At 44.4% G+C, this 26,442-nt stretch overlaps 1 protein-coding gene across 1 annotated transcript in view; it reads left to right on the top strand.

Annotated features, from left to right (window-relative positions):
* Positions 1 to 26,442, top strand: part of LOC144109893 (uncharacterized) — a 651,790-nt gene that overhangs the window by 475,021 nt on the left and 150,327 nt on the right. The window contains exon 5 of the mRNA XM_077642657.1: positions 10,790 to 11,024. Coding sequence (XP_077498783.1) covers positions 10,790 to 11,024 — 235 coding nt within the window. The remainder of the gene's footprint in view (positions 1 to 10,789; positions 11,025 to 26,442) is intronic.

Here is a 26,442-nt window from a genome sequence, read left to right as displayed (position 1 = left end):
GCATCCATCATTAGAGTGTCCAAACTGCCACGGGCCACATGCCGCCTACTCGCGATCATACCGGAAATTTCAAAGCGAGAAAAAAATATTTCACCTGAAAGTAACAGAAAACATCAAATTCTCGGAAGCCCGGAAGAAGCTCTCGCTTCTCTGCGAAAGATCCTACGCTGACGCAGCACGCCGGATGGCCGGGCGGCGTCTCGTGTCAGTGGGCACGCAATTCAGCATCACAGACGCGCGTCCACTACGGCCCCTCATCAAGAAGCCTCCGGCTGCACCAGACTTCTATGTCCCAGAGGTCAACTTTTCGCAGACCTCTGGGAAACCACAGACAAATGAGAGGGAGTCTCTCTCTCGGAAAACTTCCCGTCTGCTTCCGCGTCTCCACCGGAAGCAATGGACATGACACCGTGACCCTCAGCGTCGGATCGAGGCGCTGATGGAGGTCCCCATAGAAAGGCGGAGTCTTCTAGACCGCCTTAAATCGAAAAGGCATGCACCACTCAAGCCGCCTGATAGAAGCGGCGACATCTGAATAACTCCCACAAATCTGCGCTTCCTCACAAAGAACTATGACTTTAGAGAGCATTATCCAATGGAACTGCCGAGGTCTACTTAAGAACCTGGATGACATATATGAAATACTCGCGGAACATCAACCAAGCATACTTTTCCTACAAGAAACGCACTTAAACACAACACACACAAGCATTCTAAAGAAGTACGCAGTATACCGGAAGGACAGGTTAGGCAGTGTGCACTCATCAGGTGGCGTTGCTATTATGGTGCAGAATTCAATTGCCTCGCAATGTCTTCCACTGGCGTCTGATTTAGAAGCAGTGGCAATACGAGCCCTAACCTTTGGCAGAGTAATAACCATATATGTTCCCTATATATCCCGCCAGATCATTGGCTGTCGACTGATCAACTCGAAACACTCATTGTCCAACTTCACGAACTATTCCTGTTGGTTGCGGATTTTAACGCTCACCACCCATTATTGCTAGGTACCAGAACAGATTCTCGAGAAACGCTAATGGAAAAATTCCTGTTCTCCTCTGGCTCATGTATATTAAATAGAAAAAAACCAACATACCTTATTTCAACACACACTCATACACAGCGATAGACGTTGCTATTGGTTCTCCATTGCTCTTGGAAGCTACTGAGTGGGCTAATATTGAAAACCCGTATTGAAGTGATCACTTTCCTATTTCTTTAAAATGTACAGAAAATATCAGCTCGAGGGTAAAAAACCCTAGGAAGTTTAAAGAACAGATTGGTGATTGGAAGATGTTCCGGGAACTATCATCATTGCCCTGTTCATCTGTTCATCAATTACAGAACTAGGTATAGTTGAATCTCAATCCCTGACCACACTGCATATAACAGACGCTGCACAGAAATCCATCCCACAGACAACAGGTAAAACAGAAAACAAACGAAGTCCATGGTGGAATGCGCAGTGCAAGAAAGCTCGTCAGGACCGAAATAATGCACGGTAAAAATTCCGCCGTTATCCTACGATTCACAACTTGACAACCATTAGGCGAGCTAAAGTAAATGGCTGGCGTACTCGCCGTATATCCAAACAGGAAAGTTGGCAATCGTTTCTCTCCTCTGTAAATTCCTACACAGATACACATAAAGTGTAGAGTAGACAAAAAGCACTTAAAGGGCATAGTACACATCTAATTTCTCTTGTTAGCACTGCTGGTGATACATTGGAGCACGATGCAGACGCACTAGGCAAACACTTCGAATACACTTTTAGCTCAACACATTATATAGATTCCTTCTTGAGATAGAAGCTAGCTGAGGAGCGCAAACCTGATCACAATTATAAAAAGGCCATCAGTAGGAGGATACAATAGCCCATTTACTTTACAAGAGTTGAAAGTTGCCTTAGAAATTCAGGGTTCGACGCAAATCCGTCTGGTCGGGTATGTTCATGGCGGAAAATCTTCAAGCGCCGGCCAATCGTAAAAAGATGACGTTTCGGCCCCGCCTTACGGGGGCCATGTTCACAATGAAAGAAAGACAGGAGTGAAGGTAAGTTATATAGGTTTCATGATATGACACAAGCAGCGGGAGTATATCGGGGGTAGATTGCCTTCGTTGCGATTAAGCGTGTTTGCCGTCGTCTGAATATAAAAATATTCTAGGTAAAGCCTTGTCGTCTTGCTCTTTTCTTTTCCGATTATCTTCGTGCCGTCCCAGTCGATGTCACGGCCCTCAGAGATAGCATGATCAGCCAGTGCGTTTGTTGCCACGCGCTTGTTCTTGACATCATTGTGGTGCTGCTGCAATCTTTTCCGAAAATCACCAGTGTCACCAATATAGACATGCTCACAATCAGCGCAGGGAACCCTATACAAGTAGCCCGGGAACTTCTTCTTTATCTTGTCTTTCACTGTAACCATCGCGTGTCTCAGCCTCCGCGTGGGTACATGTGCGACGTCGACTTCGTACGACTGGAATATGCGGGATAAACTTTCACTTACTCCGGGGACATAGGGTATCGGAATCCTTTTCTTCTCTCGCTGAGGTTGCTGTGGTGGCGGGTGAGCTAGGCGATTCTCGGATTTTCGTATAAAAGAACTGGGATAGCCCGAAGCCATCAGGTCGCGGCGAACGGTGTCCAGACCTGTCTCTTTCTCTTCCAGAGTAGAGCAGAGGTTCTTCGATCGGCGGACAAGCGACGCGACAACGGACTTCTTGTGACAGGTCGGGTGTACGGAACTTAAGTTGAGGTACATGCCAGTGTGTGTGTGCTTCCGGAATACACTGAATGATCTTCCAGGGCCATCGTGTTTCACCACAACGTCTAAAAAAGGCAGACGGCCATCTACTTCCTCTTCCGTAGTAAACTGTATGGTATTACATGGTATTAGACCTAAACCTGACATCACACTCAACGGGCAGAGTATTGCTGTCCAAAAAGAGCACAAATGTCTTGGCGTCATAGTCGAAGAAAAGCTAACATTCATCAAACACATCAAGCAGCTAAGACTTAAGTGCATGAAATCAATGAACCTTTTAAAAATACTGTTCCACCGGTCTTGTGGTACAGATCGAGACTGCATGCTGAGTCTTCTAAATAGTGTAGTTCTTTCACGTATAGACTACGGCTAAGTAGTGTACGAGTGAACACGAAAAAGCACCTTAAAAATCTTCGACGCTATGTACCACCTTGGTCTGCGGTTGGCTACTGATGCTTTCCGTACAAGCCCAATTGCAAGTTTGTACGTTGAGGCGAACCAATGGTCACTTGAACGACGACGGAAATACACATGTATAACGTGCGCTATGGAGGTATTATCTCATGCTGACCATCCATGCAACGCGCGTTTGCGAAACCCAACCAGTAAACTGCTCTTTTCAAACCGACCGTCTGAAAACCCACTTTTACCCATTAGTGTCGCCACACTTGTCCAAGACATGGACATACCTGTCTCCAACATTTTGGTAACTTCTTCTAAAGAAATAATTGCTCCCTCGCAAGTGTATCCAATTGACTGCGGCACATCTTTTCGTAAGGTTGGTAAGAATGGGTCGGTCACCAATTGGCATAAAACAGCATTTCCTGTGCCCACAAGCAAAATATCAGTGCACAGAGTTTTATACTGATGCCTCAAAGACATCCTCAGTTTCATGTGCAGTGCACAGTTGTCAATTTTCTGAAACAAAAACAATGAATAGACACACAAGCATATTTACTGCGGAATGCCATGGTATTCTGTTGGCTGTTAGATTCATCCTGGAAAAGAAAGTCCCAAGCTCTGTTATATACTGATTCCTTAAGTGTGATAATGGCGCTGCCTTCTGGAAAACCCTGTAAAAACCCTGTACTGAATTTCCCCTTGAAATACTTATGTCTGCACACACATTGATTTTGAAAATTGCAGTATGGTGGGTGCCAGGTCACTGTGGAATAGATGGAAATGAAGAAGCTGATAAGCTTGCAGCATAAGGTGCCGAACTGAGTAGGATGGATATAAAACAACTTACATACCAGGACCTCAGGCTATATATTAAGGCTGCACTTTACAAAGAGTGGCAGCAGGATTGGGATGAAGAAACAGACAACAAACGTCACACAATAAAACCTCGGATTGGGAGGCATGCCACCGAAAAACAAAATAGATTCAAAGAAACTGCTCTCTGCAGACTGAGGATAGGACATACATACATACATGCTCGCATCTTTTACAGTATCTACAATACGCGGGATGTGGAGTCCACATCTCAGTGTTTCACACATTAATCATATGCTCCAGTCTAGATATGCAAAGACGATAGCCCTTTACTGAACTTTACACATTTAAAATACCAATGCACCCTTCATTATTTTAGGTGATCCCCGCATGTCCCATTGGATACAGTATTTAAATTTTTAACTGATGTAGGTTTTTTAAGAGAGATTTCATATTCACAGTAACCTCAGCACCTCCTCATTGCTGAGGAGAGTGCTGAGGTTACCCATAGCTGCCAGACGCCTCGCTCCTCTTGCTCAAGCAAGGACTGTGGTTGAGGCTACGTGGGCTTTTGTCAAGCTGCAAAACTTGCAGCTTTTTCTCCGCCGCCCTTTTTCACCACCTGTACACTTTGTTGGTGAAATAAATGCTCATTGATTGATTGCTTCGTCGTTCATATATAACTTCTGCTAGAACAAGTTTTAGGCACTATACATAATTTTAAGCCATTCCACCAAATATTTAGGCACCCTCTTCAGACTCAATAGTCATGCACATACTCACTACCTTTAGGCCCTATACTCCTGGTTTTATTGTTATTATCTGTACACATTTTAGCCCGAGTCGACCAAAAACATCGTGCTTGACGCTCTTTGGCCTTAGTTTCCCTTGCGCCATAAAAACCTAGCATCATCATCATCAAAGAGATAATCTTTAAAAATTAGTTAACCACCTCGTTAAAATGATTCACTTGTTTTCTGGTGTCCGCCAAGCCTGGCAATACCATGAGGCAAAATCGAAAATTTTACCTCAAAAATTCTATTTTTGAAAATTACTTAACGCATTCCCTGCAACACCCGGTATACATTACATATATTTGTATGACTGCAAAGAAAATATTTGACAGAAGTCTGTCTACTTGGGAAATTTAATTTAGGAGAAAGATGACTGACGCCAACCAAAGTTAATTTTTGGAAAAGAACACGATGTTTCGGGGCCGGCTCGGTCCCTTCTTCATGGTGTGGCTGCGGGCGAGGTGCAGCTTGGCTTTTTAAGCCCTCGTATGGAAGCCTGCCGGGTCAGTAGCCGCAGACCATGGATGTCAGAAGAGGGAGGCGGGGCAGAATGCGTCCGATTCTTCTGGCGTGTGACTGGGGAAAGAATAGAGCTGTCTTTGTTCTGTATTTCTTAAGTTTTTGGCTAATGCGTCGGATGATTGAACTAAACTGGGGTACCCATTTTTTTTGGATATCTCATTTAAAAAAATGGGTACAACAATGCTTCGAATTTTTGCTGCGAATTTAGAGGAGACAAAAAATCCTTTTGCGTCCCTTCCATCTCCGCATTTTGCAATTACGTTTTAAAGAATCAGAATAATAAAACTGTATGTGGAGTTTTCTGACCTTTCCGTGAACTCGTTGGTCTTGTGTTCGCAAGGAAGGCCGCTCCTGTGGGGTCGGAAGTCGTCAGCAAAGGGACCCGTCCCGTCCTGGCCTCCCCTTCGTGCGGCGGAAGTCTTTGTTTACTCAGCGCCGTCACGGGCATAACCCGTCTTAAGAAGCCTAACCATGTACAGCTGTCGACATGTGGTCGTTGTTAAGGGGTTGACGAGGCTTCGGGGGCGCACGAGATACGGCTGAGTATTAGCCGAGTGACCGGAAACCCACTATTCCCGTAACGACTGTGTTCGTCTCTGGCGGTGTGTTCTGTGAACACTTTAGGGATCGTTTCGTCGGCATATGTTTGTCGTGTGTGCGAAAAAGATAGGAAAGTGGTAACGGCTGGGCCGTGGGTGCCGTGGGAGAGGGTGGTCGCGTTTGTTCTCTTTGTGTATTTGATTGCAACATCTCCTTTCCCAAATGTTTAATCAGCACTTTCCCCAATCTGTGATTAGTTGGCCGAAACCTTATTTTCCTTTCCCTGACCACTGATTGGGGAGGTATGTGGCTTGTAATCTTATTGGTGGCTGTCCCCGCTATGGGCGGAGACAGAGGGTTTAAAAACAAGCGCACTGGGTTGAACGAGGGCTGAATTCGTCTGATCAACGGTTTAGTCATGTAAATAGTTCTCGCAAGTAACACTTGCTGCGGGGCTAGTTGGTGCATAGTTCTATGTACAAATTTTAGCGCAAAAATAAGAGACAATCACTAGAAAGGTGGACAAGACAACGCGCTACTGACAACAGATTTTTTACTGAAAGAAACACATAACATATAGGTTCACCGTCACACCACCTATCAGCTGCAGCTAACGTCAGAAAGATGAGTAGGGTCATAAAAGCGATAAAAAAAAACTCTAAAAACATGACTTAGTTAAAAACGAATAGATCGGAGAAAGAACAATAACAGGCATGACACGTGGTGTAAAGGGCCAAAGTAACATGACTGATTTGGATCAGAAAGAATGACGACCAGCCAAAAAGCATTAAAACGCAAAAATCAAGAAAAAAGCACATGAGACAAGCACGTGAGCGCGTTGTCGTGTCCACCTTTCTTGTGATTGTCTCTTATTTTTGCGCTAACATTTGTAAATAGTTTTCTCCTTGCTTTGTTTATTCTTGTTTTATGTAGTAAATAAATAGTTATCCATCTCCTTTCTTGAGTAACGTGAATGTTTGCGAGTTAGTACCACAGGGTCATCAAGAAACCCCGATCTCATCGTCAACAAGGTGTTTCCTCTCATCACCACCTGAATGGCGAAACTCAACTGGCGCGGTCGACAGGATCGCGATTTCTCAACTCTGTATTTGAATGTTTAGGCTATTATTTTCTTCCCTTGTCTACGAACTTCTTGCTCCCCTCGAAAGAAGCCTCTACCAGTAATACTTCTTGCCGGCGTCTCCTCGGAAATAAACTCGCCTCTCTTCGCTTTCGCTCTTTTTTGTTCAATGAAGAGAAAGTTCCGCCTCTCTCTCTCCACTGAGTACCCGGATCTCTGCGTTCACTCAACTTTTACTCTCATGAAGGACTGTGCACCGTCCGAAACCGTTGGAGAAGTAGATATTGTCACAAATTGGTGACTGCCTTCCAAGGAGCAGAAAGACAGCCGAAGTTGCATCTAAACAAAACCCTCTATTTGGGGTGACTTTCGACCACAATGGACTGAATCACTCGGCGGCGGCGTAGCAACAAGCGTACTCGGCTGTCGTCGAACAGAATGCCGCCGCTGTCGGCCGTGCTCAATTTAAAGCTCATAGCGAACTCTCGAGAAAAAGCTTGCAAAGTTGCTAGAACATTCTGGAACAAAGTAGAATCAGCTCTGCCTGGATGAAACCAATCGAGATATAAATCTAGTCGCGTTTTCCATCGCAACTGTAGAAGAAATGAGGATTGGGCGAGTTGGTTGCGATCCATTACATTAAGAACCAGCGCTAAAAACACACACAGAGGACGAGACGAGACACACAAAGGCGCTGAAACTTACAACTGAATTTTATTCGATAGTAAGAAGTCAATTTATACAATACACACACACGCGTAAGGTTGTCCAGTCAAACACAGATGCGCTGTAATCACCCACATGCGATAACCCCCCCCCCCCACCAAAAAAAACATATGAAACAAATTTCCAAGGCACGTGCGCTATTGTCAATCCCGCTACCCACAATGAAGCAAGCTCATTTCTCTGCTTGGCAAGCTATGTGTGCGCAAAACATCGATTAGCTTGTCACGCAGGGAAATGAGCTTGCTTCATTGTGGGTAGCGGGATTGACAATAGCGCACGTGATTTGGAAATTTGTTTAATGTGTTTTTTTTTTGGAGGGGTGGGGGTATCGCATGTGGGCGATTACAGCGCATCTGTGTTTGACTGGACAACCTTACACGTGCGTGTGCATTGTATGAATTGACTTCTTACTATCGAATAAAATTCAGTTGTAAGTTTCAGCGCCTTTGTGTGTCTCGTCTCGTCCTCTGTGTGTGTTTTTAGCGCTGGTTCTTAATGCATTGAATCGCAAGCAAAGCGATAAAGCGGCGTGGCGGCAGATTTGAAGAATGAACAAACAAAAACTGCAGAGGCAATATTCACAATCGTACGAGTTCTGACCTTCTTATAATGCAAGTCCTCACTGGCCCATTGAGCAATGCAAAGTGCTTTGATATCATCGTTGCCAGTCTGACTACGCCCGCCATATGCCCGCAACACTTCCCTTCCACCAACCTAAATATATGCCAGCCCCTGTTACGCTTGCCTTCCCTTGGAATCCACTCCGTTACCCTTAAGTACCATGCGGTTATCTTGCCTTCGCATTACATGCCCTGCCTAACCCCATTTCTTCCTGTTGATTTGGACTAGGGTGTCATTAACCACTGTTTGATCTCTGACCTACTCTACCCGCTTGCAGGACAGTGGAAATCTGGAAATGATAGAGAACCGGCCAAAAACGACAAGGTCTAGAATAGAGACGCATACCGCGACTGCGCTAAAAATTGTGCTTTAATGTAAGCAGCAACCTCCCAGCAAGTTTAGGATGGGCATACGCGGCGCACCCATCGCCACAGCCGGAAGGCTAGTATCAATCTCCAGCGCTTGCTGGAAAAGAAACTGCTTCCTCAGATCGCCGGCTCTAATTGAGCTACTTATCATCTCTTTGTTATTACCTTAAGGTGGCGATGATTGTGCCATGCATGTTCATTCTAGCCTTGCTGGGAGTTGCTCTTTTCATTAATGCACTGCTCCTAGTCCAGTCGTGGTGTACATCTGTCTTCTAGTCCTTCATGTACTAATAAACGAACACCGACCAAAGGTTGTCGTTAATACGATGTCTCGGCTTCCACACGTAAGCCTTGACCACTGGGAGGAAAGCCCAAAGCACAAAGCTTAAGTGCGGCGCAGTAATCGCCCGAAGTATCTTAGGTACGTTGTCGGGATAATGCCTGCGTTGTGGTTCAGAGTCATTTCTGTTGTTTGGATTATCAGGGATTCCAGATATCGACGTGACAGCCAATTCTTTTCTCTTGCGATCAATGATGCTTCTTCCCAGGCTATATTGTGGGTCGCGGCTTCCACGTGTTCCGCAAGTGCATTAGATGCAATTTTCTTCTTCCTGAAGTTGTTGTTGTGGTCCCTCAATCGTCTTTCGAAATTCCCGCTCTCGCCGATATAGCAGTAGTCGCAGTCTGCGCTGAGAATCTTATAAACGACGCCAGGAAACTTCCCTTTCATTATCTTGTCTTTGACGGCCACCAGATCGTGCCTCAGCTTGCACACGGGAACGTGAGCGACGTGCACCCCGTAAGTGCGCAGAACACGAGCCAAGGACTCGCTCACGCTCAACACATGTGGGATAGCGGCTCGGGCTCGGCGAGGAGGATCAACCGGTTCTGATGGGCGTGATGACCGTTGAAGAACGGAATCCGCCAAGAGCTCGGGGTAGCCGCATTCGCTAAGTTCTCGGCGCACTTGGCGTAGATCAGCAGCCCAATCTTCTGGCCTCGGGCAGATGTTTTTGGCACGACGGACGAGATAAGCCACGACGGCGCGTTTGTGGAAAAACCGGGTGAACAGAATTGAATTGAAAGTACCGGCCTGTGTGGGTTTCCTTTCTAAAAACTTTGAATGAAGGGCGGTTGCCGCGGCGTTCGACCAAAACGTCCAGGAAAGGAAGACAACGGGCAGTCTCCTCCTCTACATTGAATTGAATGGAATCTTCCATGCAACTGATGCGATCTGTGAAAGCACCTAACGCATCCTTTTTGATAATGCAGAAGCAGCCATCTATGTAAAATACAAAAACCATTAGGTGCGATTAGAAGGTAGGCAGCGCGCGAGCTTCTATTGCTTCCATGGTAAGTTTGCGGTGGTCACTGATATAGATACGCCCATAGCGGTGCCATGAACTTGTCTATAGGGTGCTCGACTACTGATCCGGAGTTCCCGGGTTCGAACCCGACCGCGGCGGCTGCGTTTTTATGGAGGAAAAACGCTAAGGCGCCCGTGTGCTGTGCGATGTCAGTGAACGTTAAAGATCCCCAGGTGGTCGAAATTATTCCGGAGCCCTCCACTACAGCACCTAATTCTTCCTTTCTTCTTTCACTCCCTCTCTTATCCCTTACCTTACGGCGCGGTTCAGGTGTCCAACGATATATGAGACAGATACTGCGCCATTTCCTTTCCCCAAAAAACCAGTTATTTTTATTATTGTTATTCACCCCAGAAAACAAAGTGTTCTCAAGGCAGAACTGCAACAGCTTCAGAAGTTCCGATACTTCGATAGCGGTTCTTTCACACAATACGGAATGCAATTCGGTGTGTGTGTGTGTGTGTGTGTGTGTGTGCGCGCGCGCGCGCGTGCGTGCGTGCGTGCGTGCGTGCGTGTGCGTGCGTGTGCGTGTGTGCGTGTGTGCGTGTGCGTGTGTGCGTGTGTGCGTGTGTGCGTGTGTGTGTGTGTGTGTGTGTGTGTGTGTGTGTGTGTGTGTGTGTGTGTGTGTGTGTGTGTGTGTGTGTGTGTGTGTGTGTGTGTGTGTGTGTGTGTGTGTGTGTGTGTGTGTGTGTGTGTGTGTGTGTGTGTGTGTGTGTGCGCGCGCGTGTGCCTGAGCAGTTTTTATTTTTCAATATCCTTACTCGCTGAAAAGTAAACTTGACTTCAACTTCAGGCTGCAGTTCGCCGTCGCACCCATTGGAACCACGGGTCTCTACAACGTTGTCACGGTAGGCTTCTTGAAAGACCCCAACCGGACATACATCTTGCGTGCCAGCATCCTGGAAGGCAGCTACATCCTCGCTACCGAGACGCGGGCGTTCCGGGTGGAACACTACTCCCGGGAGGTCGCTCCACAGGGGTACTTCTTCGACCTCACCAGCAACATCAAGCCCATCAGAGTTTTCGTGGTAAGCCCAAAATCAGATTAATATCTTGGCAGTCGGTAGTGGTAATATTAAGCAATGCGAGAGCGACAGATGTGCGTAGAAGAAACCTGAAGACGCTTACAAGCCGTGTTTTATAAACTAGCTTGTGCGCGCGTTTTTTCTGTTTTCGTGATTTGTCATGTGATACTTCTACCTTTTTTTTTTATTCGAAAATGAAACTGAGCACAATTCAATATGTACAATAATAACTGGACCCATAGCCAGGGGCTAGTTTCGGGTCCAACACAATACAATACAACATATTTGCAGCACGCGGAAACGAACATTTCTATTCCTAAAATGAAAATTAGAACGTTATAAGATTTGCGGAGAAAAAATACAGGAATACAAACAAAACGCTCACAAAAAACATATTTCTCTTTGAAACAAAAAGTAAAAAATTCATACCATATACTTCACATATTCATCAGGAACATTTTGAGGGATCGTACAAAATTTGTTTCTGTTTTAACCTCATTAGGAATGCCATTCCAGATTAAAACTCCATTGAATTCTAATAATCTTTGCCCGTAAGTATTGTGACAGGCGGGCAAATTGGAATGTTTTGCACTAGCAGCCCTAGTCTCCCTTTTAGGAGTTATAAAGATACTGTGGGGAAGCGGTTCATTGAGCTGTAGTATTTTATAAATTGTCTGGGCTATCTTTAATGTATACATGGAATGGAAAGGTAGAATTCCGGTGGACTTGAAAAGTGGTTCAGTAGAGTCAGTATATTTTGAATAAGTAATTATTCTTATCGCTCTCTTCTGCAATCGGATTACAGGTTCGAGATATGTGGGGTATGTGTTACCCCATGACTCCATGCAGTAGATTAGCTGGCTTTGTATAAAAGCAAAGTAGAGTATTCGGAGTATAGAGAAATTAAAGCATTCTCGCGCTTGTAATAAAATATGGCAACCATATGCCAGCTTTGAGCAAACTTGCTTTACTTGATTCTTCCAGTGCATATCAGAATCAAGATATACGCCAAGATATTTAAAACTGCTTACTTCTTGTATTGGCTGGTTATTTAAATACAAAGCAACATTTTGGTAGTTTAATTTTTCTCCCCTAGAGCGGAACAAAGTATATTTGGTTTTCTGAATGTTAACGGAGAGGTGGTTGTTAGTAAACTAGTTAAGAACCATTTCCATCTCTTCGTTTATCTTTTTGTTGAGTTCATCGATTGTGTCTCCTATAAATATTAAGGCTGTGTCATCCGCGTACATCACTGCTTGAGAATGTTTTAGTATAGACGGGAGGTCATTTACATAAAGCGAGAAAAACATTGGTCCCAGAACTGAGCCCTGTGGTACCCCAGTCAGCACGACCTGCGCCCCAGAAATCACGTTATTCATTACAACATGCTGTACGCGGTTTGTAAGGTAACTATTGAAAAAATCTAACATTTTCCCTCGGAAGCCATACTTACTGAGTTTATCAACAAGGATTGTATGATTAACCGTATCTTTTGCCTTTTTAATATCTAAATACCCCACTATGGCAATCTTATTATCGTTGAGGGCAGTATTTATCATTTGCGATAGGACAAGGACTGCGGATGCTGTTGATCTATGCGGCGTGAAGCCATGCTGACTTGGGCATATAATATTAAACTTACCTATAAATTTCTTTATGCGCATACATAGTATTTTTTCAAAAACTGTATTGATGACACCAAGGACTGAAATTGGCCTATAATTACTCGGTTCCGACAGTTCCCCTTCTTTATGGATAGGCACGACTTTAGCTACTTTTAGTCTTGCAGGAAATATTGAACATTCTATAGAGTGCGTAAATAGGTGTAATAGGTGCATGGCTAATATGTCAATATTACCTTTGATTATTTTTACTGGAATGGCGTCCAGACCCGGGGATTTGCTTACTTGAAGTGTGCTTACCACACTAACGATTTCGCCCAGCTCGAGCTCTTTCATTACAAAACTATTTATAACAGGGTTTATAAGATTGCTAGGATCAGTTATCGGGATCAGCTGCTGGGCTAAGAGAGGCCCGATATTTACAAAGTAATTGTTAAATATTTCCACCACATCCTGATCAATTACATCAGGTTGTACTTGTTGCTTAGAGGTGGAGCGAATAGCATCCTTTACGATGTTCCACATTTTCGCTGTATTTGATATGTTTTGATATGTGGCCTACTTGTTCCAATAAAATAGTTAGCAGTTCGCGCTTGCCCTGTTGTCTGTTTCTCTCTATTTTTGCGTTGCCTGATATTTCTGGAAAAAGCTGTTTCAAAGCCTTGAATTCACTCGCACGTATGAAAATGTTGCGTGAAACTCACAAACGTTGCGTTGCGCGAAAATTGCGCGAACACATACTGATTGAGTCAAATAGGTTTTTGGCAAGGTGGGTAAATTTATTGATTCATAACGGCAGCAAAGGAGCACGAACACAAGAGAAGAAACACGCAAACACACGGACGAAAGCTGCACTCACAACTGGTTTTATTGAAAGATTTGCAAACTTGAGTCGATGAAGCGCACAAAAACACAGCACACAGGAAAGGAAGACACGATACAGGCGCTACTTGCAACTGTTTATTGAATTCAAGAATGGCTTATTTATAGCCAAGAGGAAGGCGTGGAGGAAAGGGGACAAAAACAATATAACAAACAACAGGTAAATGACTAGTGCGAGGAAAAGGATACTACAGAGGGGGGAACAAAAGTGATTCAAATCTTTCTAAATTTATCTAAAAATATACTTTCATTCTTATGAATGACCAGCGATGGGGTGCTGACAAAGGAACTCCCACTTTTTGCAAACATAAAGGCTCTGCGCATTTGCGCACTGCAGAGAGGATAAAAAACAACCACGCGCCAAAAATGCCAAAAACTGTTATATGTCCTGTATGTTTGTACATTTTTTTTTGTTGAAAGTGCCCTCGTATTGTTTCTTTCGTTTGTTTTATTAACGTGAACAAGTATATCACTGCCAAGCTTCTGTAGGGTGCGCCGGCCTCGTCAAGCCTTGCCACTGGCTTTTTGCCGGTGCACCCAACATCGCCATGATGTTAAATAAATATATTCTGATTCTTCTGATTATCTTACTGCCGCGAAAAGGTCGAACTTAGAAGTGTGCATAAAAATCGAAGCATCAGCTCTTTTCTTAATGTGATAGGCCTCCAGAAGTTCAAAAGAAGGGTGAGAAACGCTCCATCGAGTGTTGTCAACCGGTGCCTTTTTGCTATTAGGTGCAAATTTTCTGCTGAAGTGGTAGAAAAGCCGAACATCGAAAGGGGGGGGGGGGACCATTTTTCAAATAAAGAAAATTTTCAACATCAGGGCTCGCCAATAGCATTGAAGAAAAGCAAGAAAAAATGGTGCCTTGTTCACAACAATATGGTTATTGGCGAAAAAATCCCTATGCATGAAACTCGCGGCCAAGGTTAATGAATATATCAAACACTATATTTATTTATTTAAGATACCCTCAGGGTACAGATGTAGGTTACAGAGGGTAGGGGCGGATACAGTTTATACAGTGGCATGATAAGGCTTAGATAAAATGTATAGAAAGTAAAGTTGGCACATGAAGAAAACAATATTAAAAGAAAAGAAAAAAGAACAACAAGTAACAAAATGTAATTTGTAAGGCGGCATTGATGTCAAAAATATAACAGATATAAAAATGCAACAAGGGACACAGTATACAATGAAGATAGACAAAAGAAAAGGAATTTAGCACTAGGCAAAGAATAAGCTTTGCAACGCGGATTTAAAGTTCTCTTATCCAGTTATATTTGTTAGTGATGCAGATAGGTTATCCAATCATTACAGGTCTGGGGAAGAAACGTGTTAGAAAGGGCAACTGTGTTTGAGTGTGGAATGTTGACCTTTTGACTGTGATTACGGCGATATGAAATGTATGATGGGGGTTGAAACCACAAGGAGCCCAATGTTGAGTTATGGTGGTATATTTTATGAAAAAGTGAGAGGCGAGATAGCTTTCTTCGAGGTTATAAGAGCTGGAGATGCAAGCCTGCTTTCATATTAGTAACGCTGGCTGTCTTTTGATAGTTATTTAAGATGAACCGGGCTGAGCGATTTTGCACTGCCTCAAGGGACTGCATGAGGGTTACTTGGCCGGGATACCAAAAATATGATGCGTATTCGAGTTGTGACGAGTGTAGGTTGTGTACATTAAAAATTTTAATGATGATGGTGCAAGAGAGATATTACGGCGAATGTATCCAAGAGTACGACTGGCTTTGGCCATGATGGAACTGACATGTGATTTCCGAGAGATCATTGGTGATGATTACACCAAGGTAGCGGTACGATGTAACAGACTCTAATAAGATGTTATTAAGCGTATTCGTGGAATTTGTAAAGTTAGTGGGAGATACAATCATTGATTTACATTTGTTAATATTTAATTGCATGCACCATGTACTGCACCATTCGTTAATATTATTAAGGTCATTAAGAACTAATAGTACATCGGAATTATCAGTAAGTTTACGGTACAAATCACAGTCATCAGCAAACAGGCAAATTTTGGAAGAAACGCAAGAAGACCAGTCGTTTATGTAAATCATGAATAAGAAAGCACCCAGAACCGACCCTTGCGGAACGCCGGAGTGGACTGGGGCCGAAGGTGAGTTAACTTCATTAGTAGTTACAGACTGAACTCGGGACGTGAGGAAAGCGCGAATCTAATCAATTGCGGCAGGGTCAATGCTTAAGACGGTTAATTTATGAAGAATTAGCGCATGGTTTACCTTGTCAAAAGCGTCAGAGAAATCAAGAAATATACAGTCAATTGAAAAGCCAGAGTCTATATAGGCATGCAAATCATTAGTGAAGGAGACAAGCTGAGTTTCGCAAGAGAAATGTTTGCGGAATGCACGCTGGGCACTTGAGAAAATGTTATTTTCGAAAAAGTTAACACGATGCGTGTATATAATATGCTCCATGATTTAACATGGTACAGATTTAAGGGAAATGGGCCTGAAATTGAGGGAATCATGTGTTGGACCTGACTTGTGGATGGGGATTTTCCAGATTTCCAGTCATGAAGTATAGTGCCAGAGTTATACGACTGTGAGAAAATGCACTGTAATATTGAGCTGTATTCCACCCTATTTTGCAAAAATATAATATTGATTTCGTCAACACCGCAAGATAATTTGGGTTTTATTTATTTATTATAGCTTTGATGCCTGTTGACTGAAATATTATGGGGTCCATGATCTCATAATTGGTAGCATTCACAACGGGCATCTGAGTGGAGAGTACTGGTGATGAAAATGACCTAATGAATGTGTTGTTAAGCACATCTGAACAGAGGTGAGGGGGCGCTGAGTCCCCAGACCTGGTGAGTAGTGATAAGACACTCTTATTAGTTTTACCTCGAATGACATTCCAAAATCGCTTTGTATTAGTTTTAGTAACTGTGGAAGAGTAGTGTTTAAAAATGAAAACTCAGCTGACCTTAAAGACGTGACATAAGATTTGGCCACCTTTTTGTACCCTAAGCAATGAGATAATTTTGAGGAGTGTTTAGCTGAACGAAATAAAAGCTTTTTCTTGTTCGATAACCTGTTTAGATGAGCGTTATACCAAGGTGCTTTATTGCTAGTGTAGGTGGTTTTAAGGGGGACGTAACGGATGATTAACTCATAAATTTTATTTTTCAACATGCCCCAGTTAGCTTCTATGGACCGATCAATATATAATGGCGGGAACACGTCTAGAAGTGAGCAGAGTTCGCTGTTGAATGATGGAGGGGACATCGTGCTAGAAAAACTAGCCACCCTGTATACGCAATGCCTTATGACCTCGACTGTAGAAGCTTGGAAGAATGCAAACATTATCTTAATTCATAAGGAGGGAGACGCCAAGGACATGAAAAACTACAGGCCGGTTAGCTTACTATCCGTTGTCTACAATGTATTTACTAAGGTAATCACTAATAGAGTCTGTGCAACGTTACAGTTTAATCAACCAAAGGATCAGGCAGGGCTTTCGTAAAGAATATTCCACAATAGATCATATTCAAACTATCAATCAGGTGATAGCGAAATGCGCAGATTATAACTAACCTCTATATATAGCCTTTATTGATTACGAGAAAGCATTCGACTCAGTGGAAACTTCAGCAGTCATACAAGCATTGCGTAATCAGGGGGTAGAAGAGCCTTATGTCAAAATACTGGAAGATATATAACTGCACAGCTACTATAGTCCTCCATAAAGTCTGCAATAAAATTCCAATAAGGAAGGGTGTCAGGCAAGGAGACACGATCTCGCCAATGCTGTTCACCGCATGTTTACAGGAGGTATTCCGAGGCCTGAATTGGGAACAGTTGAGAATAATAATAAATGGAGAATACCTAAATAATCTGCGATTCGCTGATGACATTACCTTGCTGAGTCACTCAGGAGGTAAACTGCAAATCATGATCAATGAGTTAGACAGGTAGAGCAGAACGATGGGTCTAAAAATTAACATGCAGAAAACCAAGGTAATGTTCAACAGCCTAGCAAGGGACCAACAGTTCACAATCGGCAGCCAGGGCCTGGAAGTTGTGACGGAATACGCCTACTTAGGGCAGGTAGTGACAGCTTATCCGGATCATGAGAGGGAGATAACTAGAAGGATAAGAATGGGGTGGAGCGCATATGGCAAGTTCTCGCAGATCATGAGTGGCAGTTTACCAATTTTCCTTAAGAGAAAAGTGTACAACAGCTTTAACTTACCGGTACTCACCTACGGGGCAGAAAAGTGGAGGCTAACGAAAAGAGTTCAGCTTAAGTTAAGGACCACGCAGCGAGCCATGGAAAGAAAAAATGATAGGTGTTACGTCAAGAGACCGGAAGCGGGCACAGTGGCTCAGGGAACAAACGCGGGTTAATCACACACTAGTCGAAATCAATAGGAAGAAATGGGCTTGGGCAGGGCATGTAATGCGAAGGCAAGATAACCGCTGGTCCTTAAGGGTAACGGAGTGGATTCCAATAAAAAGTAAGCGTAGCAGGGGGCGGCAGAAGGTTAGGTGGGTGAATGAGATTAAGAAGTTTGCAGGCAAAGGGTGGATGCAGCTGGCAAAGGACAGGGTTAATTGGAGAGACATGGGAGAGGCCTTTGCCCTGCAGTGATTGTAGTAAGGCTGATGATGATGATGATGATGATGATGATGATGATGATGTTGAGAGTTCGCTGTGGATGGCAGGGTAGTCAGCTTTGTTAAAATCACGAAATTTTCTTTTTATCTGCTCGTGTTTGTTTGAGTCACCGTTAGCGTGAAATGTAAGACATCATGATTGCTCAGCCCGGGCAGGTGCGAAACAGTCGATAAGTTGTCTGTTGATGTCGAAAGAATAAGGTCGAAAATTGAAGATGTATTTGGTGTTACACGTGAAGGAGAACTAACGATCTGTGATAAGCTGAAGTCTGAACGGAGAGAAATAGATTGGATTCAGCGGACGAGGGATTAGAAAAGAGATGATCATGTGACCAGACGATATTTGGAAAATTGAAGCCACCTAGAAGTAAAATTTCAGCAACAGGGAAACGCATGACAATTTGATTTAGAGAATCGTGTAGGTTAAGGATGTCGGATCTTCGAAGAAACGGCTACCCTCTTTCCTTCATCAGGAACACCGAAAGAAGAATGACAGCGAATCAGCCTACCTCCGAAGAACGCGAGAGCACGGAAAAAACAAAAGAAAAACGAGCTGCTGTCCCATACGTGGCGGGAATTAGCGAAGCGCTTGCACGTATTTTCCGCAAGCATGGCGTCAACATCGCGCACGTCCCCGCTGGCAAGGCGCGAACAGAACTGGTGAATGTGAAGGACAAGCTCCCTCGTGAAAGATTTCCAGGTGTTGTATATGAGATAGACTGCGCCGATTGCTCATCAATATATATCGGTGAAACAATGGACTTCAGGAGTCGCCTGAGAGAGCACCAGAACGACGTCCGAAACCGGAAAGCAGCATCTAACGCCATCGCCGAGCATGTGCAAGAATCCGGCCACGAGATTAACTGGGATCAAGTAAAGATATTGACAACAGAAAAGAACACATCAGCACGGCAGAATCTTGAGTCCCTTATCATAAAGACATCGTCTAACACATTAAACAGGAACGACGGAACTCTACATCCTATCTATGCTAAATCATTAAAAACGCTACTGGGTGCTACAAAAGGACGAATCCGTGCGCCGATTGCTTCATAGTGAACAAGGGAGCCGTAGTGCTCCCGAAACGTCTTTTCATCTTTTGACTTTGGCCAGTGACCAGCAATCTGCATCAACATGATTCCTGACCAGACGGTATGCCGTCAAACCCTCGACTACATCAGAAGGATGTGTCATCCGAGGGGGATCGATAACATACCCCTACTATTAATTTTTTGAAGTTAAGATTTAGGCGGCACCATATTAGCTCTAAGCTAGTAATAACAGGTACAACAAAACAATCGATGCATTCGTTAATAGCAATTAGGACACCACCACCAACTCTGCCCGTTCGGTCACTCCGGAAGTCAACGTAATTATTTTTACAATGAGCCAGTTCACTATTCGTTTATTTGCTGTTTAGCCACGTTTAGGTTAATACAATAATATCAGCATTACAGCCTTCAATCATCGCGCATAATTCATCTTTTTTTTTTTTTTGGGGGGGGGGGGGGGGGGGGTAAAGACTACGTATGGTTGTGCACAGATCGGAACAGGCGAGAATTTTCGAAGCGCCTCCCCTCTCATGATCCTACCTGGTCAACTTCCCGCTACCCTAGCGGAGAGTTCTGCTTTGAGCTTCACTCGCGTTTTCAGAGGCATTTTCAGAAGCATTTTCAGACGCATTTCCAGAGGAATTCCCAATTTCGCAAAATGTCGCCTTCGCTTTCGTTGCAGCCGTAGCACTTTCCTTCGATAAAAATTTTCTTATAGCCGAGTTTGAATATATTGCATTAGATAGCACACAGAAACTATTCTATCTGCGACATGATGGATGCTAAATGGCCCATAAACAAAAAATAAACTGCCAAGTGTAGCACACTCCCGAAAATACTTGGGGTCTTCTTAACGAAATTCCCATAGAAAAGGACATATTATGTGATCCACCCCGAAAATTCCGAATGACGCCCACAATTTTGGAAGCAGGCCCACCCGCGTAGATTAGTCGCGACTATAGTTGGTGGATTATTGTGCATCTACCCCTCAATCAAGCGCCATGTACATTATAGCAGCAGCCCACATATTCTGAACATTGTAGTGCTGGAAGACGACAGACGAAGGGAGGACGAGACACACAGTCCTCCCTTCGTCCGTCGTCTGCCAGCGCTACAGCATGTTAAACCAACTTGCCCATCAGCAACACACTCAGCCCGCATATCCCATCGCACCAGCCAACAGTTTCAAGTTGCGCGCCCACGAGCTCGAACCGCTACAGTCACTGCTTCCCTTTTATTCCGGACCAGCAGACACTGGACGCCCTTCATATCAGTTTGTTTGAATACGAATAAAATTGTTGATGAATTTTGATCGTTTCAAAACTATAGCTCCTTTTGACAGCGTCGTCTCGGCACCCAATGACATTTTATCTGTAAAACGAGCTCTTGGGCGAGTTGGTTATCTGTCTTAGGCATAGTGGCAGCGCAAAAAAAAAAACACAAGAGAAGAAGAACTTGACACCGAGAGACACGCACAGACGCTGCACTCACAACTGATTTTATTCCAAGACACCAAGAGGAATATATAATCAATGGTTCGACGAAAGTTCGTCTGGTCAGGCATTGTATTAAATAAAAAGGAATGCGGTCACTGACCATGTCATGAAATTCAAAGACGTTTCGGAACCTCGTACGGGTTCGTAAGGAACCCGTACGAGGTTCCGAAACGTCTTTGAATTTCATGACATGGTCAGTGACCGCATTCCTTTTTCTTTAGAGGAATATATAGGCTGCGTCGCGCATGTGGGTAAAGAGAGAAAGAAAGAAGGCGTGCCATTACAACATCCCGAACAAACATCTTACCTTCTAGCGGAAAAAAGTGCACGCTCCGAAGTATACAACAGTACCGACGTATCACTAATACAATCACAGCCCCTTTTCTTTATATGGAAGGCTTCCAATAGCTCACCTGCGGTCTGGTCCTTACCTTTGCCTAGGACCCTAGTGCTTTCAAAATGCGGCGAACGCTTGCAAGAACTGCAGTGCTCTACTAAGCGCACATCCTCACTGTTCTGTAAATTTCGTTGGTGCTTCCCGAGTCGATCGTTACATACATAGGCATACATAGGCTTTCCGGCAAGACAGTGGTGTCTCGTATACCACTCCTGTTTGGCATCGCACGCACATGCTCCCTTGTGGTAGAGCATCCGCTTCGCATTCGGAAGGGGCGGGGCTCGATCCCCAGAGCCGCCAGGTACTCGCGGGTTTTCTAATAGGTAAAAGATTTCCCCGGGCCTGGTGCTCGAGCCTTGTGGGGTGAGTTGTTTGGGAAAAAGGTCTTGACCACAGTTGCTTTGACGGATCAAACATAAGTTTAGCCATGAAGTAACGCTAAATCCGCCTCGTGTTGTGGAAGCCCATCTGTGGCCCAAAGGGCCAAAAATTGGCTTCTACCATACGAGGTGGATTTTGAAAGTACTATGGTCCTAGGCAAAGGTAAAGACCAAACCACACGTGAGCTGTTGGAAGCCTTCCATATAAAGAAAACGGGCAGTGATTGTATTAGCGTTACGTTAATTCAGTTGTATAGATCGGAACGTGCACTTTTTTCCGCTACAAGATAAGATGTATGTTCAGGATGTTGTGATGGCCCGCCTTCTTTGTCTCTTTCTCTCTTAACGCGCATGCCAACCTCTGTCCTAGAAATACCCTGCGAAAAAGTTGCACTCGCGTTATATAGACCACTTTCTTTGAACAAGATGGCCGTCTGCTGTCAGCCGGTTACCCCAATCAGTCTCAGTTGCTGAATTCATCACTGTCACTTAATACAACACGCTCCTCGCAACGAAGAATTGTCGCGTCAGGAATTGAGGCCTGCTGTTACTCCTGACATGAACGAAATCTCGGAGAGTAGCACAAAGATGGCTAAGAAATACGGTGTGAGCATTGTGTTTTCAGCAGCCACAAAGCTTTCGTAATTATTGTGCCCGTGTCAATCCAAAGAGCAAAGAAAAGATTGTAAAGTCAAGCACCAAACAATGTTTCCCAAATGTACAACCTAAAACGAAGGACACAGGACAAGCGCGCACTAACAACCGAGATTTATTCTAGTACGAGGGCACATAAATACATTTCATGCACATGTTCAAAGCAATACGTTCATTGCCACCGGCTTTGGTGTACGCTCCTTTGTTTCTTGGTTAGATCTAACTCCTCACTTAATAGCAACACCGAGGGTGTGCTCACGCACTCTTCACCGGCGTCCCATACCTCCATGGCTTCTTTTATTTATTTTTCTTTCTTGTCCCTTGCACGAGCTAAAATTGTAGTCCGTTCAAAGTAAGGTGAACATTTGTGACTTGTGCAGTGGGGGGAGGGTTTCCAGGATTCGTTATTTTTCCTAAGTTATTATTAAAACTTAAATAGAGCGCTGTAATCACTTATGAAAAATAACGAACCCTGGCATTGTTACGAAAAAACGTACAGGCGCTAAAAGACATCTTTTAGTGGATGTACGCTTTTTGCGCAATCATGTCATGCTACAACCAACTAGCTCAAATGAAAGTGTTGTTGCAATGAATCCTGGAAACCTTGCCCCCCATTGCGCAAACCACACATGTTCACCTTACTTTGAACGGACTGCAATTTTAGCTCAGTCAAGGGACCAGAAAGAAAAAGAAATAAAAGAGGCCTTCGAGATGTGGGAGGCCGGCGAAGACGAGTGCGTAAGCACACCCTCGGTGTTATCAAGTGATGAGTTAGATCTATTCAAGAAACGAAGGAGCGGGCGACACAGCCGGTGGCAATGAAATGATTGATTTGATAATCTGCATGACAGGTATTTATGTACACTCGTACCAGAACAAATCTCGGTTGCTAGTGCGCGCTTGTCCTGCGTCCGTCGTTTCAGTTGTCGTTTTTGTCAGGGTGTATCACGTTATTCCGATAAAATGTACGACCAACTGGCCCACATTGCTGCCTTGTCCGTACAACCTATGCCGTTTGCTCTTTCCCCTGTCATGTGGTAGGGCCTATATCGAACAGGCTGGCCAGTGCCATAATGACCGGTTAAGGCAGCATCGCACACCACTGTAACCGGATAATACTGCCAATCTCCCAAAACATTGCAACAAATGCCAAAACTGTACTCCCGTGTTCAGCAGTGTGAAAATCATCGCCCGGGGCAAAGTGCAGATAGAGCGTGAAATCTTGAAAGGTTTTAAAATAAAAAGGTCCGGCACTCATTGCGTCGTATCCCCAAGTATGACCGATTCATGAATGGGAAATAGTCTCCACGTGCAAGATAGCAGTACGTTTAATGACTGACCTTTTCTTCTCTTTCTTTTTTAGCGCGCCGTTCCTTGCTAACACGCATGCGCGCCTGCTCTGCTTGATTCTTTTTGGTTTGGCTTACTGGGGTTAAACGTCCCAAAGCGACTAAGGGCTGTGAGGTACGCCGTATTTAAGGACTCCAGAAAATTCAACCGCCTGGGGTTCTTAACGTTCGCAGACATCGCGCAGTGCACGGGTCTTCGCCTCCATCGAAATTCGATGGCCACGGCCGGAATCGAACCCGTGTCTTTCGGGTCGGCAATCGAACACCATAACCACTGAGCCACCGCGGCGGCTGCTGCTTGATTTTGTGATCGCGTAGAAATTTTCAGTTGTCTCTTCAGCATTGTACGCGGGAATTCCTCCTCTTGTGTACGCGTCCTGTTCCACTGGTTTACCTGGTGCTGGGCTTTGAGTTAGAAGAGCGCTTTTCTTGGCATAGCAGCGTCAGCTGTGTAGCACATGAGAACACAGCTCAGAAGTACTAACTGACGGATTGATTTACTAATACTGATTAGTAAACTTTCCAACTATTACTTTTAGGGTCCGTAATAATTAAGAAGTATGTGGCCCACCGTGGGTAGTATCCATATATGTCTTTAGAATTTAGAAAACGCATTTACACTCGAAGCTGTGGCTCAACAAATTATTTCTACATCATGCCAAAATACATGCGCTTTCAAGAAGCTTGCAGGCAAAGCAGCCTCTCCAGTGCACGTAACTGGTCGAAATAGCCGAAATTTGTTGGTAACCGTGGAGGGTAGCCGACAGTAACCGAGTTTGGGAAATTTTAGACTGATATGGGTATTCCAGTAATATACGTTGTGGGGCTAGTTGGTTCATACTCAGACTTCTTTTCTGCGCACAGAAAGACGACACAAAAAGACAAGGTAGACAGGACGGAGCGCAACTTTCAACTGTTTTATTCCAGAAAAAGTACATGACATTTATACCAAAAAGAAAGGATAGTTATCAGAGCCACGTGCCGGCCAGAACCCGGGAAAAGCACACAGAAGGCACCGGTGACTCACCTCATATGTAATTTATCTAAAAAAGCAAAATCTTTATCATATATTGTCACAGATGGTGCACTGACACATGAACTACCGCTTTTTCTTATATTGTAGGCTTCAGCCAATTCTCGCGCAAGCGTGTCAGTACTCCGAATCAAGATGCTGGTGCCTTGGAGCGTTGCATCACACAGTTTTTTGCTTTCTGTTTTATGTCGTTATCTTTTCCACACTCACTGATGTGCGCCGGCAGGTGCGAACCGGTACCGTTCTTCAAAGACAAGCTGTGTTCCCTTAGCCGCTCATTAACACATCGGCCCGACTGCCCAATGTACACCTTCCCACACTTCAGCGGAATTCTGTACACTACCCCTTTTTCACACTTCACAAACTTATTAACATGTTTGATTTTGCAATCTGAGTTGCGGCTACCATCTTGCGAACCTAGACTACACAGTGAAGAAAGTTTCCTTGGGGCCGAGAAAACCACGGGTACCTTAAACTTGTTAGCCACGCGCTTGAGGTTATGAGCCACTTTATGCTGATATGGGATGACCACAGGTTTCACTTTCTTTTTTGCAACTGCAACCATTGTCTGGTTCCTACTCCTTTCTTGTTTAATCTTCTTGAGAAGAGCTTCAGCAACTGAACTCACTACTATCTGGGGAAAGCCTGCCTGTTTTAGCTTCGCGACCTGATCGTGAGAGCTTTCCTGCGCCATGTGACAACAGGACTTTCTGAGAGATGAGGTCTTGAGGTCTGAGGGTCTTGAGGTCTGAGCTATGGAGACAGGTTCGCCTGTTCAAGGATTGGCTTCGCTTGCTGTGCTTTTCCCGAGACACCGAGCATATCGCCGCCAGGAAGCTTCAATCTATGATGAAGCTGGCCGCCCAGTCGACAGAGTTTTTGTGGACGCAATCTCTCGCAGTGATAACCAAAGAAAAAGAGAAAGAAAGTAAAGAAGACAGTTCTGCTCTCCAGGTTCTTGACGACATCCACATTCCGGAGGACGTCGCTAGCGTCCTCAGGAAAGGTCCAAAGTACAGCTTTGAGCCGGAAGTTAAAGGTCATGAGCTATTGGCACTGACGAGAAGAATTTCCAACAAGGCCGACCTGGAGGATAAGGAAAGGTGTCTTCTGGAGGGAGTCGACTCTCTCATCAAGACCGTGCCTTCTAGGGGGCCCCGCATCAAGACGCCAACAAGAAAAATTGTGCGCTTCTTTAAGGACAACGACCTGTAACTCGTTCAGGCGGATAATGAAGGGGGTTTTGTCGCTATGCCGTCGGGAACGTACGACAAGAAAGGCTCGGAGGCTATCCGCAAGAATTCTGAAAAAACAGAACAAAAACCAGCAAAGGTAAAAAGCCGAGCCATTGCGTTATGCGAAAACCTTGGTCTACAGAAGTTAGCCAGTAGTATTCAGAACACCAAATGTAATAGCTTGCAGGTTTTTTTCACTGCAAAAAAACACAAAGAAAGTGTTCCGTTTAGGTGCATTGTCAGCGAAAGGGGTGCCTGGCAGAACCTACTAAGCAGGTTCCTGCTAAAGGAACTTAACAGACTTTAGTAGACGACCCGTTTGCCTTTAAGAAGAGTCTTGAGGTTGTTGAATTTTTTCATGAAACAAACTCTGCAGGACACATGTTTTCTGTAGATGTTGTTGACCTGTTTTATTCTATTCCACAGAGCGAAATGTTGGCTGCTGTCAGGTTGTGCATAGAAATGACCGGAGCGGTGTCTTTTCAAAACAGCGCTGGTATGTCGGTTGACAACTTCCTTGTACTCCTGGAGTTTTACCTCAGTTCCACCACTGTTTATTTTAAAGGGTATAATTATGTACAAAGAAATGGGATCTGTATCGGATCGTGCGTGGGCCCGGTGCTTTGCAACATTTTTCTCGCAGGTGTGGAC

This window comes from Amblyomma americanum, chromosome 11, assembly GCF_052857255.1.
Source record: "Amblyomma americanum isolate KBUSLIRL-KWMA chromosome 11, ASM5285725v1, whole genome shotgun sequence".
NCBI lineage: Eukaryota > Metazoa > Arthropoda > Arachnida > Ixodida > Ixodidae > Amblyomma > Amblyomma americanum.
This window is presented reverse-complemented; position numbering and strand designations above follow the sequence as displayed.